This window comes from Pelodiscus sinensis, chromosome 4 (assembly GCF_049634645.1).
Source record: "Pelodiscus sinensis isolate JC-2024 chromosome 4, ASM4963464v1, whole genome shotgun sequence".
NCBI classification, from domain to species: Eukaryota; Metazoa; Chordata; order Testudines; family Trionychidae; genus Pelodiscus; species Pelodiscus sinensis.
Window position 1 is genome coordinate 122,222,796 of NC_134714.1, and position 19,697 is coordinate 122,242,492.

Genomic DNA, 19,697 nt, shown 5'->3' on the forward strand with positions numbered 1-19,697 from the left:
AGGGGAAGCGACTAGTCAAGGGACTCATCGACTATCCAATAAGCTTTTGCTTATCAGATAGTTGACTAGTCAACTAGTCGCTTACATCCATAGCTGCTAACATAAGAACAGAAGAACGGCCGTACTGGGTCAGACCAAAGGTCCATCTAGCCCAGTAGCCTGTCTGCCGACAGTGGCCAGCACCAGGTGCCCCAGAGAGGATGGACTGAAGACAATGATCAAGCGATTTGTCTCATGCCATCCCTCTTCAGCCTCTGACAATCAGAGGCCAGGGACACCATTTCTATCCCCTGGCTAATAGCCTTTTATGGACCTAACCTCCATGAAATTATCTAGCTTCTCTTTAAACTCTGTTATAGTCCTAGCCTTCACAGCCTCCTCTGGCAAGGAGTTCCACAGGTTGACTACACGCTGTGTGAAGAAGAACATGAACTGGCTGGTGTGATTGGGAAAAACAGTGTCCTTAAGGAGGCCTGGGTCTTATCTTTTCCTGGAAGAAGTTGTTGGGCCTAATGCTATGAGCAGTAAATGTACTCTTGCTAAAGAACCATTGTTATGATCTAGCAGACAAGAGTGACCCTGGGAAGGGGATTGAAGTGAGTATACAGGACCTCAAAGCCATGAGATTAAAGAGGGAGGATGGAGGTTTACATGCGTAAATGTGAAGGAGGTAAATCAGTACTGATAATTTCTGTGTCTCTGAGCGTAAATTAGGCTTCCATGAGTGTTAGCAAATTGAGTCTCACAACATCCTTATGGAGATAGGTATGGTAAAGGGACGTGATGAAGGTTGCACATCGTCTGGTAAAGTCATCAGCAAAACCCTGACCTCCTGACTATCCGTTCCCATTGAGTACAAGTCCTTGCTTCTTTAGTGAAAGTTGGTGGGCTACATTGAAGATACACCTCACGTCATGTAGTATAGACAGGGGTGTACTTACATCATGGAGCAATCACGCAATTTTTGTGAGTTGGTTGTGGCATAAATAACACATTTCATGGATGTGTTACACATCTGAAAAATTTGCTATTTATGCTGTGACCAACCCACAAAACTGTGTAATTTTCTCGACAGAGTTTTTCAAACCAGGGGGCCAGAACTGTTTGGGGGTCATGAAATTGCCACTTTTACTTCTGTGCTGGTGGCTGTACTGCCTGGTGCTGGGTGGTGGGCAAGAGGCTGCTGTAGCCCTGATGCCTAGTTCTGAAGGCAGCGCTCCCATCAATGGCAGCACAGAAGTAAAGGGGTAACAATACTGTGCCACCCTTACTTCTCTGCAGGTGCTGGTGGTGGGGCTCTTTCAGAGATCAGATTTAACAGGGGAGTCCTGATTTCACGGTGTATGAATTTGGTAGACAGTAGTTTCCAGCCATGTGCAAGTAGCAGAGATTCAGGGTATTGAGACTGATACCTTAAGCTCTGTGTTTTAGTGGTGAACCTTGTACTACGTCTTAACTCTTGTCTACACTTACTGAGAGATTGTTGCTGCGGAAATCAACCTCCCTAGGTTAAATCGACTGTTGATCGCACTCCCGTCAACTCCGATACCAGGTTATGAGGAGTAAGGGAGGTGGTCAGGGGGAGAGTTTCTCCTGTGGACTCCCCGCAATTGGATGCTGTCAAACTAAGGTACATCAGGTATATTCAGTTTTGTGCCTCCTACACCATGATGGACCTTGGAATGTTCCATACCCCACCCGCATGACTGACTGAGCATCCAAAGTTTTCCATGATGTGGTTTGTAGCATATTCAGTTGAGTTGGAAGCTGTGAGCGCACAGCCAAAGTGTGTTTAAAGTAGTCATGTTACCGTACTACTTTAGAAAATGCGAATTTTGTCCATATTGAAGTCTCTCTTTAAATCCTTTGAATCTGGCCATGTTTGGACCTGGCTCAGTCCATGATGTAATATGTGAGGAGCAGGAAGACATAGGCATAATCTAGTAGTCTAGTTAGTTATTAGAGAGACCTCAGGATGTGGAGTAGATGGAGTTGGATTTCTTTGCTTCTCCTTAAACAACCTGTCTGGTGCTTCTCACTCTGGTATTTTGAAATAGGTCACAGGTATTGTGGGTAGTGAAACTTCTGATGTGAAACTTCAGGCTTTCTTCCCTCAGCATCCCGCCATCCAAGGAAGAGATGTCCATACTCTGCTTTATACTTGCAACCTTAAAATTGCATGCATGGGTAATATTAATATGATTAATATCCTATTAATAATATGATTTCCTTTTCTTTTCATAGCCTCTCCTCTTCTGCTTTTTGCCAATCGTCGAGATGTCAGACTGGTGGATGCTGGAGGAGTGAAGCCGGAATCCACCATAGTTGTCAGCGGCTTAGAAGATGCCGCTGCAGTTGACTTTCAGTACTCACAAGGCATCATTTATTGGACAGATGTGAGCGAAGAAGCCATCAAACAAACATACTTGAACCAAACTGGGATTGTCGTGCAGAATGTCATTATTTCTGGTCTAGTTTCTCCAGATGGCCTGGCGTGTGATTGGATTGGGAAAAAGCTGTACTGGACAGACTCAGAAACTAATAGGATAGAAGTTGCTAATCTCAATGGAACGTCTAGAAAAGTCCTTTTCTGGCAAGACCTTGACCAGCCAAGGGCAATAGCGTTGGACCCGGCACATGGGTAAATATTAACCTGACTTTGTATGGCAGCAGTGTCACAGTTGCTTTGTGAGGGATTTTTGGCTCTGTAAAAGGAAATACAATCTCTTGTTTCAAATAAGCTCTTGTTTCAGATTCTACTTTCTCAAGGTATTTTATTGCTGAACATATGTTTAGACTTAAATACAAAGTTGCAAGGAATGACAACCCAGATACAGAGCCAAAATTAAAATAAATACATATACGCACATATAATAGCCGAGCTTAGATGCCAGTGAAAATACTCAATTGGTAAGAGTCTTACTTTTCCACTTTGCCTTAATGTTAGAAATTTCTGTTCCTGCAGTTAGCCTATCTGGTAAGTTAAGAGAACTCTTGTATGGGATGCGATGTGTGTGGTTTTCTTTTTTAATGCATGTAGAGAGAAATCTATGTAAATCTCCTTTATTCAAAACAGGAATTCCTCATATGCTTTGCTTTGGTAAAGAAAAGCCAGTGTGGTGAAATTGTGATTTTTGTCTAATTATATAAGAGCTGAGGTCTAGATTAGGGATGTTAGAGCAAAATCGAATAATGGATACACTGATGCTTATCGGTTAATGGTCTCAGTTACACCCACTGGTTCCTGGAGGGGCAGCTTTGTTGTGGCAGGGCAGCAAAGTCACTTTCCCAGGATCTGGGCACTGCTCCTGGTGAGAAGGCTTCACTGCGAGCTTAGCTTTATACTGCAAAGCCCGCAGCGTGGGTAATGGTGTAACTGCTGAAATCATCCCCCCCACTCCTGACCCAGTTACATCTGTTCCCTGCTGGGGACAGAGAAGGGTGCGCCTCCCCCCGCCCAGCCATGGCACCCAACCCAGAGCTGCCGCTGCCATAGGACAGGCGGTCCTTCTGTAGCCACACCCAGCCTAACCTGGACCTGTCCTACCTGGGGGACATGGACCCTTTCACTGGTAAGCTGCAGGGGTCATGGAGAGGCGCTTCTCACCTAGGCCTAAGCTGCTGCAGTGGGACAAGGATGGGGTAGTCCTCTCTCTCCATGGAAGTCTGCGTACTGAACCCCTCATCCCTATCCCATGGCAATGATTTACATGAAGCATGGACATGTTCATTTTATTTTCCAAAAAAAATAAACCCCACTCCAAAGTAATTGTAAAGGACCTGAGTAATGCGGGGTAAATCTTTTTGTTCATAATAAACATACAAATTACACTCTCCCTAAGCACAGTTGCTCACCTCTCAAAAGAAATCCTAAACCTCCATCATACCCACTTACCAAGTGATACTTCAGTCCCTGCCCTCCCTCCCCCCTTTTGGCACCTGCTATTCTTCAGATGACTGGTGAATGCCAGGCAGGCAACTATAGTCATGTGTGGTGGGGAGAAAGAGTGAACTTGCTGGTTTTGGATGGGTTCTCCCAAAGGGACTTGTTCCTCTAGCCCTTGGTTCAAGGGGGAAATGAGAATTCAGCAGAATTCCACTAGCATAATGGAAGTTTTTTAGAATAGTCAGTAACCCATTGACAGCAAAATAAAGTAGTGACATGCCTCTTCAAGTACCATCACTGGTCCTCACCTCAGCTCTCTATGGTTCAGGAGAGTGTCCCCTGTTGCTTCTGCTTGCCATGTTCCTGCAGCACTTGGAGGGCCTTGAGAAGGGAACAGTAGAGCCAGAATGGAATGGATGTCCTAAAACAATGCAAGTGGTAAAATCCTGCAAAATCTTGCCATTTTCAGAAATGTGCTTTGCATGGGGAAAACCATTCCCTCTCCTTGCCCTCCTGCCTCTGAGGTAGTGGCATGAAATGAGTGCTGTGCCTGGTGGCCATGCTGTACTTGATTTATAAAACCCAGGCTAGTAAGTGGAGGAATGCTGAACTCACTGCATGCTGTTCGTGTGATGCTCAGCATACAACTCGCTAGGTAGGCGGTCCCTTTTGCAACCTTTGCTTGACAAACATGGGAGTGGGGGAAAGCTAGACAAGATAAAATACAACTTAAACTGGCCTTTGGTGGGGCTAGGTATATCTGTAAGCTCATGCTCTAGCCTTTCTCCTCTGGGATTCAATTCCTAAGTAAAAATCATAGGTGCAAATGAATTTGGTCATCTTTAGTGATCCCTCACAGGTGTTTTCACCATTTCTCTCTGCTCAGAAGAGTCCCAGAATCTTAGAAGTACCGCAGTTGAAGAGTTAGGTGCCTGCATTCTGTCTAGCACTAGCAAGTGCTGCTGCTCCCTTGTATTTTCATGTCTCCCAAACCTATTTAGAAAATGGATCCTGTTTTAGAGAGAGACAGAAATCTAGCATGTGTGTGTATGGAAGGAGGGGGTAAATTACAGAGCTTTTATGCATAGTTGCAATGTAATTAATGTCTATATAGAGACAGCATTCTAGAGAGAGAGACTATACATTTCATTCAAATAGTCATTGTTCATACACAAGCCTAAATATTATGCCTTTCTACCATAAACTCCTGTCTTAAATATACAGAGCCGGTATGGCCAGTGTGTGGGGTGTACCAAAGCAGAGGAGCAATGAAGAATAAATTGTACTGTGTAACAAAGGCCTAAAGATAAAAACAAAAATGTGTATAAAACAGGGAGATATTAGTGATTCTGCCCTCTGGGACAGTGGTTCTCAACCTTTCCAGACTACTTTCCCCTTTCAGGAATCTGATTTATCATGTGTACCTCCAAGCTTCACTTCACTTAAAAAAAAAACCTGCTTGCTTACAAAATCAGACCTAAAAATACACAAGTGTCATAGCATACTATTGCTGTTGTTCTAATTTTTTAATCATATAATTATAAAATAAATTGAATGGAATATAAATGTTGTACTTACACTTCAGTGGAGATTATATAAAGCAGTATATACAAGGCAGTTATAAAAGTAGGCAAATATCTAGATAAACTGATGTACCCCTAGGAAGACCTCTGTGTTTCCTCAGGGGTATGTGTACCTGTGGTTGAACAACAAAAATGATTAAAGGTCTAGAAAACATGATCTATGAGGGAAGACTGAAAGAATTTGGTTTGTTTAGTCTGGAAAAAAGAAGTCTGAGATGGGACGTGATAGCAGTTTTCAAATACCTAAACGAATGTCACAAGGAGGAGGGCGAAAAATTGTTCTCCTTGACCTCTGATGATAGTGCAAGAAGCAATGGGCTTCAAAGGAGGTGTAAGTTGGACATGAGGAAAAACTTCCTAACTGTCAAGGTGGTTAAACACTGGAATAAATTGCCTAGGAAGGCTGTGGAATCTCCATCACTGGAGACATTTAAGAGCAGGTTAGACAAACATCTGTCAGGGATGATCTTGATGGTGCTTGGTACTGCGGTGAAAGAAAATTGTATCAAGTACATGATTAGTCATTTATTTGATACTTAACATCCTTAATTCTAACCATAGCAAATTGCCATATGCAGTTATGATACCTACAAACAATTTTTGAAAATCCTCTTATGGTCTTACAGCAGAAGGTTGAAGTAACCTATGTAAAACTAATTGCAAATGAACATTAATTCTGGATAGGTAAGATTGTTCTCCATGTAAAGCCTGAGAAGAATAATGTTAAAATTTATTTCTCTAAAAAATGTTTTCCTGTGGGCTGACAAAGTGATGTCATCATGTCACAGCGTCCACAGGCTGTGGGGTAGGCACGGGTGGGTATTTCTGCGTAGTTGGCCCTTATTCCTGATTCTGGGAGAGGAGGAATACAGCACTTGCACTTACTGTTTATCATGAATTTAGAAAGCAGTCCTCTGCAACAGTGCACAGAATTAATCTTCGTAGAACATGGACATAGTGTTCTCTATTTAAAGAGAACAACAACAAAAATCAGGCTTGCCTTCCTTTGCTGTAACTGAGAGACCCTGCATAGGGATGCCAGATAGTTTCAACAAAAATACCAGACACACCTGACATTACATCTTATTTAGAAAATACGGGACATTTCTATTTTCTCAATTTGTTTCCCGAACAGAAAGCTCAAATACTGGACTGTCCGGTTCAAAACCGGACACCTGACAACCCTACCTGCATGAATTAAGTATAAACTGCTGCATTTAAAACTACTATCCAAGGTTAAACTCAAAATAGATGTACAGTAAAACTCTGATGGTCCGGCATCTGACGGTCCAGCACTCCTGATGGTCCGGCACCATCAGGAACCCGGAAGTGCTCCGGGCAGCCGGACCATTGGAGCTGCTCTGCCCCAGCTTCCCTGATTCAGCCGCTGCTAAAACTGACCAGCGCTGAATCCAGGAAGCAGGGGGCAGAACAGCTGGAGTGCTGCTGGGTAGGTCCAGTAGCGCTGCCCCTCGGGGCTGTGGGACCAACCCGGCAGCACCCCAGCTGTCCCGGATTCAGCCGCTGCTGAAATTGACCAGCGGCTGACTCCAGGAAGCCAGAGGCAGAGCTGCTCTGCCCCAGCTTCCTGGAATCAGCCGCTGGTCAGTTTCAGCAGCAGCTGACTTGGGTACACCTGGGGCAGAGCAGCTAGGGTGCTGCTGGGTTGGTCCCCGCAGCGCCGAGGTTTGGCGCTACCAGACCAACCCAGCAGCGCCCCAGCAGCTCTGTCCCAGGCGTCCCGATTCAGCCGCTGCTGAAACTGACCAGGGCTGACTCCAGGAAACCCAGGGCAGAGCAGCTCTGCCTCTGGCTTTCTGGAGTCAGCCGCTGATCAGTTTCAGCAGCGGCTGAATCGGGACGCCTGGGACAGAGCTGCTGGGGCGCTGCCGGGTTGGTCTCGCAGTGCCAAGGGTCGGCGCTACCGGACCAACCCGGCAGCACTCCAGCTGCTCTGCTGCAGGCGTCCCCGATTCAGCCACTGCTGAAACTGACTGAATCAGGGACTCCTGGGGCAGAGCCGGACTATCAGAAGGGAGGGCTATGAGGGGGTCTGGGGTAGCATCCCCCCACCCCACCCCAGACCTCTCATAGCCCCCCCTTCTCATAGTCCGGCATATCTGATAATCCGGCACCCCCTGGGTCCTAAAGATGCCGGATTATCGGAAGTTTACTGTATTTTTTTTAGGTAGGTTTGTCATTGCCATTTTACACGGTTAGTGTTTTTAAAACAGCAAACAATATTTGCATAAGTAGAGCAGAGGCTGCTAATGAGCCCTAGATGTGTTGCTATCAAGTTAGGGGAGTCCCAGCCCTTTTTCTACTTGGGGCAGCTGAGATGAAGCCTGTTTTATATAAAACATATCTGTTAAGGATTCGGACTGATTTCTGGCAGATGTTTCTGGATACTATAGTAGCCAGCTTCAGTTGTCTATGTTGGCACAATGCAAACCAGCAATGCTAAAATAAATCATAAATGCATCAGTGCAGTTTAATTACAAAAGTATGAGTATTTTATAACCTACCAACCCCTCAGTAAAACTTACCAAAATCAAATTCTATACCGCTATTATTTGCAGTAACAATGGTAAAATCCTGTATTTCGTACTTGGATGAAGCTCCCATTGAAGTAAGATAAGATCAGCCATATTGAGTCAGACCAGTGGTCCATCTTTCTAGCCCAATATCCGGTCTTCCAACAGTGGCCAATGCCAGATGCTGCAGAGGGAATTAAAATAATGAGGCAATTTATCAAGTGATCTACACTTCAAATTGGAGCAGCTCCTCTGTGTGTCTCCCTGGGGAACACCCTGACTTCAGCACTCCCCTCCCCCACCATTCCCACTCCCCTGCACAGCTAGCAGGAGAATCCTGGGAGCAGCTCAGCTGCAGGACAGAGCAAGGTGTGGGGAGGGGCAACTGAATACACGCTGCCTGCTGTAAGTATGTACACTCTGCTAATCATCTGGGCAGGCTGGAGAGAAATGCTTGGTGGACTGTATCCGGCCCCCAGGATTGATTTTGCCCACCCCTGGGCTAGCAAGTCAGTTTCCCTATGGAAGAGAAATCAGTGATGTGTAATCTGAGCACACTATCAGTTTGATTTATTTACACTCTCAAGTCCTGGCAAAGAAGTGGTCAAACAGCACAGAGAACAGTCCCTAATTTTAGGAAACTTAACCCGACCTCAGTGTCCAGTTTCCACTCTGTCTCAAACATTAAATCTAATCTGAGACTTAGTCTAAAACAAACTACCATGTTCTTGATATAACTCCCTTTCCAAGAATTGCTGTAAGCTGTTCTTCCCAAAACTAACAATTTGCTTACACCCTGAGGGCATGTCCACACTAGGAAATAACTAAATTTGAAATAACTCCCGAAATAACTATTTCAAAATAAGCATTATTCCCCGAGGAAAGCAGGAGTACAGATTTTGAAATAACCACTCCTTTATTTTGCAGTAACGGGCTTGGCAGTGTGGATGCTTTGCTTATTATTTTGGAATAAGGGGGTTATTTCGAAATAACTCTCTAGTGTAGATCAGGGCTAAGAAAAAGAGCTTGGGAAAACTCTGAAAGGCCGCCCCTTGTGACATCTGCTTGCAGTCCCCGGGTTACGTACAAGATAGGGACTGTAGGTTTGTTCTTAAGTTGAATCTGTATGTAAGTCGGAACTGGCGTCCAGATTCAGCCGCTGCTGAAACTGACCGCCAGTTCTGACTTACATACAGAATCAACTTAAGAACCCCAGGCGTCCCCAAGTCAGCTGCTGCTGAAACTGATCAGCAGCTGATTCCAGGAAGCCAGGGGCAGAGCAACTCTGCCTCGGGCTTCCTGTAGTCAGTGCTGGTCAGTTTCAGCAGAAGCTGACTTGGGGACGCCTGGGGCAGAGCAGCTGGGGTGCTGCTGGGTTGCTCCAGTAGCGCCGCTCCTCGGTGCTACTGGACCAACCCAGCAGCACCCCATCTGCTCTGCCCCAGGCGTCCTGATTCAGCCGCTGCTGAAACTGACCAGCAGCGGCTGAATCAGGACCTGGGGCAGAGCAGCTGGGGTGCTGCCGGGTTGGTCCAGTAGTGCCCAGAGCGGCGCTGCAGGACGAATCGGCAGCGCCCCAGCTGCTCTGCCCCAGGGTCCAAAACAAAAGCCTGGTCTGCTGGGGGGGGGGGCGCCACACCAGCTGCGCCGCCACACCAGCTGCGCCCCCCCCCCCCAGCAGACCAGGGACACGGGGAGCAGAGCCGCAGCGGTAGCGGGGTGCCGCGCCTCTGAGGCTTTGCTCTGACAAAGCCTCAGAGGCGCGGGACCCCCCCGCGGCTGCGGCTTCAGTCCGGGTGCCTGTGGTCTGCTGGGGACCGTCCCCAGCAGACCACAGGCACCCGGACTGAAGCGGCAGCAGCGGCGGTTCCCCGCGCTTCTGAGGCTTTGCTCTGGCAAAGCCTCAGAAGCGCAGGAACCCGCCCGGTGCCCCTGGTCTGCTGGAGACGGTCTCCGGGGCGAGAGAGCCCCGTTCGTAAGTGCGGATCCGACATAAGTCGGATCCGCGTAAGTCGGGGACTGCCTGTATATGAAACTCCTTGTTTGGCTTACCTAAATATCTGACCAAAGGAGAATTTCTTGAGAGAGACCACTTACTCATGAAAATTTTAAGTGGATTTTAAGCCCCTTTTTTGATCCTGTACGGAAGAGAAAAAATTAAACATAAAATACAAAGCCTTAAAAATGCATGGAAACGCTGCTTTGTCTCCATAATGCCAAGTAGCTTGATGGTAAAAACTGTGCAAGTTGCTATTTAACCATGTTCATTGGTCTGTTTTCAATACATGTAGGGGTTACGATTGTTTTGGGTATAATAAAGGGCCCTGGATAAGATCTAATACATGGAACCAGTCTGTGAAGGTCATGTGCTAATGTTAGTCATTTGCGCCTTAATTCTGGAAACTTTTTTTATGTATATAGTTTTACCTATGTGAGTAGCCTGACAATTGCAGTTCTCATGAGTAAGATTACATAGGTACATATGTGCTTGTAGGCTCAGTGCCTTGGAATGGAATTTTGAGTACCTGAATGGTCTGGAACAGTGGTGGGCAACCTGCGGCCCAAAGGTTTCTATATGTGACCACTGAGACATTTTGTTTACCGTTACCCATGCAAAGGTTGCTAGATTCTGCTGGTTTTCAGCCACATAGTTTTTTTTTCTACCGATGCTACTAAAGTGACAGGCATGTAAAGCAAAGGCACATGAAGTGAGGTGCGTGCTGATTGCATGCAACATTGACTGCGAGAACCGTGCGCTCCCCCTGCATCCAATCAAAGTGCTGTTACGGTTTAATCGGCACATCCCGCGAATTCTAGGTAATCACCGTTAGTAAAGCTACTCTATTTTGGGAGATCTTCTTGGTTATGCCAGTTTTGTGCCCCACTGAGATGGAGGGCCACTCATGCCGCCCACTTTCTTGCCTAGGTTGCGGATCGCAGGTTTGGAAGGTTCTAGCACAAACATAAAGTTTGCCAAAGGTCTGGCAACCAAGCTTCCCAGGAAACGTTTCTTTTGGACAGCCAGTGTTGTTTGCATGCTCTCTGGTTGCACGTTGTTCATAGACTATACCATGATGATGTTGCAAGCAGGGAATAGTTCTCCAAAAATAAGCTAGAAACACAGAAAACTTTGGGCTGGTGCTGAACCCCCCTTCTCCCCCCAATAAAGTGTGCGATACTAGCATTGATTTGAATTCTAGCCTGTGAGATAGCAAAGATGCTCTTTTGATCATTTTACCCTTTTTGTAATTCTGGAAGTGATGATCAGGGAGTGTTTCTCAGTTCCTTTCTCTCTGGAAATTGTGTTTTAAGGCCAACACCTTAAGACTGTCAGACCATATGTGTGTCTGCATGTAAAGATTAAAATAAATCCTTCAAAGAACCTAGTGCAAGTCATTAAACTCTTGTAATCAATACAGCATTTTCTGATGCACTGAGACAGTATATTAATAATATACAGCTGCTTAATATGTAATATAGAATTCTTTCCCATGTACTTCAAAGCCTGCTTGTTGGATCCCATTTGTGCATACATGGTATCTAAGGAGATTCACGAGGTAGTAAACAGATTATTTTATTTTCCTTAAAACTGGGCACAAGCTGTAAGGGGGTGGGTAAAGTGCAATGGATTAGTGAGTTCATTGGTATTTTGTTTCTGAACATCCAAATTAAAATCCTAACTTAGGCTGCAAGTGAAGCTGAGTTGTCTGTAATGGAAGATGTATGGCTAAATTCTCTGCACTACTTTGAAACCAATCTCACCCATGGTATGCAGTTATATTCTTACTAGGTGTACAGCAGGAGGAGATCCAGGCTCAGAAGCTCAACAAAGGTCTCTAACTTTGATTTCATATGTTTGTTTCTTTAGAATTACAGTGTATTAATACGACATCAGATTAGCGGGTGAGGATGTAAAATTTGTCCTCTATTGTACCATATTGTACCGAAGGACGATCTCACATCAAAACATCAAAAAATATGCATTCACATGCTAACGTCCAGGTTGTAGCTCTGAAAACTGACACTCTCTGGTTCGGAAAGACCGTGGATGCTCCTGGACCAGAGAACCTGGGGAGCCTAAGGACAGGAGGTGCCAGCCAGCTCGGGGCAACAGGATCGGCAGCACAGCTGGAGGAGTGTGGGACTGTGGCCAAAGCCTTGTGGCAGCCTCCAGTAACCCACGGCAGCACAAGGCTGGGACTGGAGTCCCCTAGCAGCCAGGGCTGGAGTCCCATGGCAGCCCCCAGCAGCATGGGGTCTCCTGGCAATCCCCAGGAGTGGGGGGAGGGGAGAGGTCAGGGCCAGGGCCGGAGTCTCCAGGAGCGCCTCCTAGATGCGGGGGGCTGGAGTCGTGTGGCAGGAACCAGAGCCTGTGCTGCCCAGGGAGCTGACAGCAGCTGGACAAGCAGCCCAGCCAGTTTGAGTGGGAGGGAGAGGCAGGGTGTCTGCTTGAGGCAGCCTGCCAGCAGCAGGTTAGAGGGTTGGGTGGGCCAGTGGCAGGAGACCTCCCCTGGTCTGGTAAATTCCCTTGTTTGGGACCAGTCAGATCCCAACAGTGTCCCAGGGAGGTCCAACCTGTAATGTGATGCTCCTGGATAGGATGTTGTCAAGGGTATTGAACCAGTATTCCTTCTAATTTTTTCCATCCCTGGGTGGAATAAATTTTATTATGTGCACCAAGACATGGGTGAATGTGCACCACCAGTAGAAACACATGTTGGATGGCATCTGAATCTCTCCTGGGTGGCTGCCCAAGTGCTCAGCTTACAGGAAACACTGGACTGAACCTGTGATCACTGGATTTAAACGTGAACCTTTGCTACCTGCACTAATCTACTTGGAGGAGTACCAAGTATCACTTGTGTTAGCATGAGTTACATGGGTATTTCCTTCCCAAAGGGAAAGAATCTGATCTTGACTAACAACAACGGTTGTAATCTAAATTAGGGATGTAAGCACCTAGTTGACTATCCGATAAGCAAAAGCAACGACTAGTTGCTTCCCCTGCTTGCTGCCTCTGTCACAGGTGGCAAGGTGGGGAGCAGGAAGCCTGTGCTGGGGGAACCGACTTAAAAGCATCTCCAAATTTCAGTTGTATTGACGTATCCTTCCCCCCCCCCCCCAGATTTCTCTGTTGAGAAACACTGCTCTAAGGCATATTTTAATAGATTAATTTCTTTTTGGTATGCTGCTATCTCATATGGGTTTTATTGTACTTTCCATTAGTGATCAGTTTGAGGTAAAGAGAATGGTTAGTGCTAGAAAAAAATGCAGAGTAATGCCTAATGGGTTTGTGATTGTGTCCTCCACCTCCACGTGCTTTCTAAATATCATTATTCTTTATCATATCCAAAATACTCCAGTGAAAATATTCAGGAATTTTTCATTCATGGTATCTTCTCTACTGAGATTGACTGTGAAAGTTCATTTTATAGGAACAGTCCAAACAGCTAAAGTGCAGTGAAACTCTGAAGCTCATTCTCAGTGGTCTTTTCAACCATTTATAACTTTCCTATTTTTATAACCTTTTTGGCTGATTTCTTCTTAGCCAAAAAGTGGGGTTTTGGTTTTCTGCTAAAGTCTGAACCAGAAACAGGTCAGCCATTTTTGAGAGAGAGAGCTTGTGTGTGTCACTTTATCATAATATACAGTGTGGGCAATCTTTTTTGTTTTAAATTAAACAGTTGTAAGGGTTGGATTTTTCTAAAGAACCAAAAGGATTTAAAAGCTAAACTTAATGGGAGCTTCCCTTCAGGAAGTTTTGAAAATTTCTCCTCATGCCATAAAGGTTTGAAGCAGATATTTACAATTTGGTAGAAAGATGCCACATCTCTGGCTTTTTGTGGTCTGTCTGAAAAAGATTGTGATATTTTGAAAGCTTGATAAGTGTTTTTTTAAAAAAGTTTTGCATTCACACTGTATCTTGTAATGAGATTTGGTAAGAGGCTGTCCGAGTGTGTTAATTGTGTGTCTGCCTGTGTAGTCCTGCCATTATACATGCAATAGGTTCGGTGAATATTCAAGAATGTGATTTGTATACCCAGGTACTTATTATTAGGGCTCTAGCAAATTCAGTTACCTTTGGTAAATTTCACAATCTGAGGATTCTTAAAATCTTACATTTCCTGGTTTCAGATATTTAAATCTGAAATGTCATGGTGTTATAATCATGGGGGGAGGAGTCTTGATCCAAAAAGGAGCTGTCCAGGGTGGTTGCAAGGTCACTTAATGGATGATGCAATATTGCCATCCTTATTTCTTGCTGCTGCTGCTGGTAGTAGCACTGCTTTCAGATTTGAACTCCCAGACAGCAACTTCTTGCAGTCAGGGGAGATTCCCGGAAGAAGGTCTGACTTGGCCCCAGGGGAAGAAATCCCTCTGTTGCCCATTCCAGCCTGGACTAGCAGCTGAAGCCCAGCACTAGGTAGGAACCCTTGGCCAAGGCATTTCCAAATTTGCCTGTCCCTGACTCTGGGCCCAACATTTAGGGCCTTGGGCTGGCTGTGATCACAATGCCCCCGCCCATAGCACCCTGGACAATTGCCTACGTCACCCAGACCTGTCCTGTGCAAAAAGTGATGACCCCCTCTTAGCATGCCACCCTCACTTCTATGATGCTGCTGGCAATGGTGCTGCCTTCAGAGCTGGGCACCCAGCCAGCAGCCACCATTCTATACTCTCCAGCCGCTCAGCGCTGAAGGCAGCACGGATGTAAAGGTAGAAATACTGTGACCCCCTACAATAGGGAAACTTCATGGTCAAGAGCATTTTGCACTGTCCGTGGCACATTTTTCACGGCTGTGAAGTTGGCAGGGGCCTACTCATAATGATCCCCATTAGTGATGTGAATGGTTAATCAGTTAAACCTACTAGTTATGGTTAACTGGCCAGGAATGGAGCAGCCCCCCACCCACCATGGGCAGGGAGCTGCTCCAGCTTCGTGGGGTCCGCCACAGGTGGGCGGTGCTTCAGCCCCGGGGGAGCAGCCACCACCCACAGCAGACCCAGCTTGGGTGCACCACAGAAAGGGGCATTCTAGCCGGCTGGAGTGATGCACATCTCCCCCCAATACACTCCCTTTTATTCAGTTAACCAGTTAAACATAAAATTTAACTAGTTAACTAAACAAACAGGATTTTACATCTCTAATCCCCATCACGGTAAGTGTTTGTGTGCCTCACATTATTTAATAAATGAGGGTTTTCTCTTCTGTCTCTGTCACTAACAAGCAAGTTTGGGTGTGTGTGTGGTTTTTTTTTTTTTTTTTTTTTTTTTTTTAAAAGGAATGAACCTGAAATTGAGGGTGGTAGTCTGGGTACAGAGAGTCCATTTTACCACTGGCATTAAATGTTGCAAGGTTAATGGTGGTGGTTCTTTCTTCTGACCAAAAGTTTCATGTTCTCAGCCTAGAACAGGACATTCCATACAAAAAGTACTATGTTAAGTAACATCAAGGTTGCAAAGCGAAGTGCCTGAAAGTGAAGAAATGGAAAAAAGGGGTTGCCTGAGTGACATTATTTCTACTGCCTTGAACATATGTACACATTATTCTTCTAGATGATTATATCCTATTTATTTATCCAGGGCCAAGCATCATTCAGTGCTCTTTTTTTTAAAGGGTTTTCTTTATTCACAGGGACAAAAATTAGAAGTTTAAATATGTATGAAACTCAGCATCCCTGGAACATACCTTAAAAATCCCAGGACAGATCCTCAGCTTGTATAAATCAGAATTGCTTCACTGAAGTCAGTAGAACTGTGCTGAATTACACCAGCTGAATGTGGTCCCTTGTGTGTGTGTGTGGGGGGGGGAGAAGGTTGAGACTCTGTGCTTCATTCAGGGAGATGGCACAATGCTTCTGCCTTTCTGACCTCTCATTGTCCTTTGTGGTCTCTTCAACCTCAGAGTGCTGACTGCTGCTGTCTTGAGTGTACAGCTCTGATGTCTTCTCCTTTAAACATGATGACAGGAGAGATGAAATATCAGGAAGTAAGAATTGACTTGCAGGGTCGTCATAAAGGAAGGATGGTTTCTATCCTGTTTTGCTCCCACACCTGGAGTTGTAAAATGAGCTAAGCAGACAGAGCAGAGGCCCTAAGAGTGCAATTTGGCCATTTTACCAGGCATCTATCAGCCACATTCTTCAGACACATTAAACTTCATTGAGGCCCTGATTCAGCATGGTATTTCAGCATAGGGATGTGAAGAGCTAGTCGACTATCGGATCAGCAAATGCTTATGGGATAGTCTACAGGCTGGTCGACTAGTCACTCCCTGTGACGTAGTGTTGGTACCTTGCTGGTTGCTATGCTGGGCTTGGGCTGTGGGTGACCTCCGCTGGCGGCTGTTAGCAGGACAGGGGATGAGTCATTATGCAAGGGGCTCCCAACCTGTCCGACCAGTACCTCCCAGGGAGAGGAAAAAAGGAAGGGAGGCGGAGTGCAGCCCTGGCTGAGGGGTAGGGCTGGAAGGGACATTTTAGTTTCTGTCTGGTATCATGGAGGAAGCAGCCCAAGCAGTGGGCTGGGATTTAGGGGCCCAGTCTCCCCCATCTCAAGGGGGGGCTGAGGCATCCTAGGCCTGCCCTGTAACCGGATTACAGCTTTGCTCTGCTGTATCCTGGAGAAGCAATAAACTCCCTCTATTCTACTGGCTGGTGGAGTCTGTTTGTGCCACTACGGGGGTGCAGGAGGCGGGGGAACCCCGATGCGCTGCCACATTCCCCCCCCCCCCGCTGCCTCTGTCACAAAAAGGCAGCAAGGGGTGGGAAAGAGGTGGGGGTGCTTCAAAGTGACAGCACCACATGAAGCCTGGAGCTAGACTCTGAGCTCCACACGGCACTGCTGCTTTGAAATGCCGCGTGCAGCCTGGGGCCAGTTGGAGTGCCCCCAGGCTGCACACGGCGTTTCAAAGCAGCGGTGCCGTGTGGAGCCCAGGATCAGTTGGGGACACGACTGCGGACCCCAGGCTCCATGCAGCGCTGCCATTTTGAAATGCTGCAAGGAGCCTGATGCTGGGCTCCCCACGGTGTTTCAAAGTGGCAGTGTCACACGTAGCGCAGGGTCAGCGGGGGAGTCCCCAGCTGATCTCGGGTCCTATACGGCATTGCCTCTTTGAAATGCTGCATGCAGCCTTGTGGCACCCCAGCTGGTCATGGGCTGCACGAGGCATTTCAAAGTGGCAGCACTGTGTGGAACCTGGTGTCTGGCCCCAGGCTTAAAGCAGCGCTGCAGATTTGAAGTACCCCCTCCACCCTCTCATTACCTCCCTCCCCCCCCCGCTGCCTCTTTCTGATAGGGGAAGCAACTAGTCAACTGGTATGTCGACTATCCGATAAGCATTTGCTTACTGGATAGTCGACTAGTCCTTCATATTCCTATTTTGGTTTGGTTGTTTCCTGGCACATGTTAATCTAACAACATATGATTCCATTTAGGGCCAGCATTAATCAGTGTTTTGTTGTTTTTATTTCAATGCAATTTGAAAAGAATAATGAAGAAACACTTCGAGCTAAAGGGACAAAACCCAAAGAGGAGGGACTGGTGACAATCACTCTTATTCTTAAAGGACACTCTTATTTTTAAAGGACAAGTAAAATAAGTGTAGGATCAGTCACCTTAGCTGCTTATTCCCTGTTCATGTGGTGAAATATTTATTGTGGGAATTGATAGCTGAAGGATCGCTGTGCTGACTGTGGACCAGTGCAGGCTGTCTAAAAGTGCCTCGTTTTCATTACCTCTGTAACTGTCTGAATCATTTATAAAGATATAAAAGTTATTTGTAATCTGAACATTCATCATGTCTACAGAACTTGGCAAATGTTACCATACTCTTATCTTCTAGCTGTTATCCACATGAAAGCAGTTGTCTTGGGATAAGAGGGAAAGTGCTTTCGTGGATTGATATCTGGTTAAAAGACAGGAAACAAAGGGTAGGAATAAATGGTAAATTCCTAAGGGTCTGTTCTGGGACAAATCCTATTCAACTTATTTATAAAGGATAGAAAGGGGTAAACAGGGAGCTGGCAAAATTTGTAGATGATACCAAATTGCTCAAGATAGCTAAGACCAAAGCAGACTGTGAAAAGCTTCAAAAAAATCTCCTCAAACTAAGTGATTGGGCAACAAAATGGCAAATTACATTTATCAACATTAAATTTCAAGTAATACACATTGGAAAAACATAATTCCAACTATATATACAATATCATCATCATCAACCATGGGCTCAACTCCCGTCGGTTTCTGATGTCTCCCTCACTATTTCCTTCCATCTTTCCCTGTCCGGTGCGGAGTGGCTTAGTTTCTGTAGATTAGCTCTACACCAGTCTACTATTTCATCTACCCATTCTCTGTGAGGTCTGCCTCTTCTATTCGGACCATCCATTTTCAGATTAGAAAAGAGGAGACTAAGGGGGGATATGATAGAGGTCTATAAAATCATGACTGGTAGGGAAAGAGTGAATAAGGAAAGGTTATTTACTTATTCCCAAAATATATGAGAACTAGGGGTCACCAAATGAAATTGCTAGGCAATAAGTTTAAAACAAACAAAAGGAAGTTTTTCTTCACTCTGCGCACAGTCAACCTGTGGAACTCCTTGCCAGAGGATGTGGTGAAGGCTAGAACTTTAACAGGGTTCAAAAAAGAGCTTGATAGATCCATAGAGGTTAGGTCCATCGATGACTATTGGTCCATCGATGACTATTAGTCAGGATGGATAGGAATGGTATCCCTAGCCTCTGTTTCTCTGGAGGTGGGTGATAGGGGAGGGATCATGTGAGGATTACCTGTTATGATCCCTCCCTCTGGGGCATCTGGTATTGGCCACTGTTGGCAGAAAGGATACTGGGCCAGATGGATCTTTGGTCTGACCCAGTGTGGCCATTCTTATGTTAAGCAGAGCTGGATGCATAAAATCAAATGTCAGTATGGTTTGTTAAGGCAAAATTACGGGACTCTTTGTTTTAAAACGTTGTTAGCTTTGGTGGATTGTTTGAAGCATCTTTACCCATGGCTGTAACTTGTAACTTTTATGGAAGAGCTCTGGTGCTCTTTTACACAGATCGTGTAGCTCCTTCAGTGATGGATATTCTGTGAAGCTAACACCCATTATATGTTCTAACGAATAATGTTCCTGGAAGGGTGCTTATATTCTGTGTGTGTGTGTGTGTGTGTGTGTGTGTGTGTGTGTGTGTGTGTGTGTGTGTGTGGTGGGGGGGGGAGGGGAGGGGGCGTTGTTTGTTTGTTTTTTTTGTGGAGAGAGATAAATAACACTTAGGTTCAGATGGGTGCTCAACACCCACAACTATGGCCTCACGTTCAAGAGAACGTAGTCCCTATATAGGCATCTAAATAAAACGGCCAGATTTTCTTAAGTCCTGAGCTTCCATTCTGAGCCATGGGAGAATACTGAGTGCTGAGCAGTTGAAAAAATGTGGCTGCTTCATTTAGGTGCTTTGGGCCTTGTGTACATACATGTTGCACGAATAATCATTGCAGCCTTCTTGAGTGGCTTTAAATTGGTTTAAATACCTGTTATGAGGTGATCTTAAGTCAATTACTGAGCAATGTGCACCTTGTTGTGACTAATTGTTTTAATGGCTTTGACAGGAAGGATGTTGGCCTAGCCCTTATAAATTTTATACCTATGGCTGAGGTTGAGTTGAGACTCAAACATCTGAATTCTAGTTC

At 45.7% G+C, this 19,697-nt stretch overlaps 1 protein-coding gene across 2 annotated transcripts in view; it reads left to right on the forward strand.

Annotated features, from left to right (window-relative positions):
* Positions 1 to 19,697, forward strand: part of LRP5 (LDL receptor related protein 5) — a 227,527-nt gene that overhangs the window by 46,034 nt on the left and 161,796 nt on the right. For both annotated transcript variants that reach the window (XM_075928318.1, XM_075928319.1), the window contains exon 2: positions 2,245 to 2,641. In XM_075928318.1, the coding sequence (XP_075784433.1) occupies positions 2,245 to 2,641 (397 nt within the window). The remainder of the gene's footprint in view (positions 1 to 2,244; positions 2,642 to 19,697) is intronic.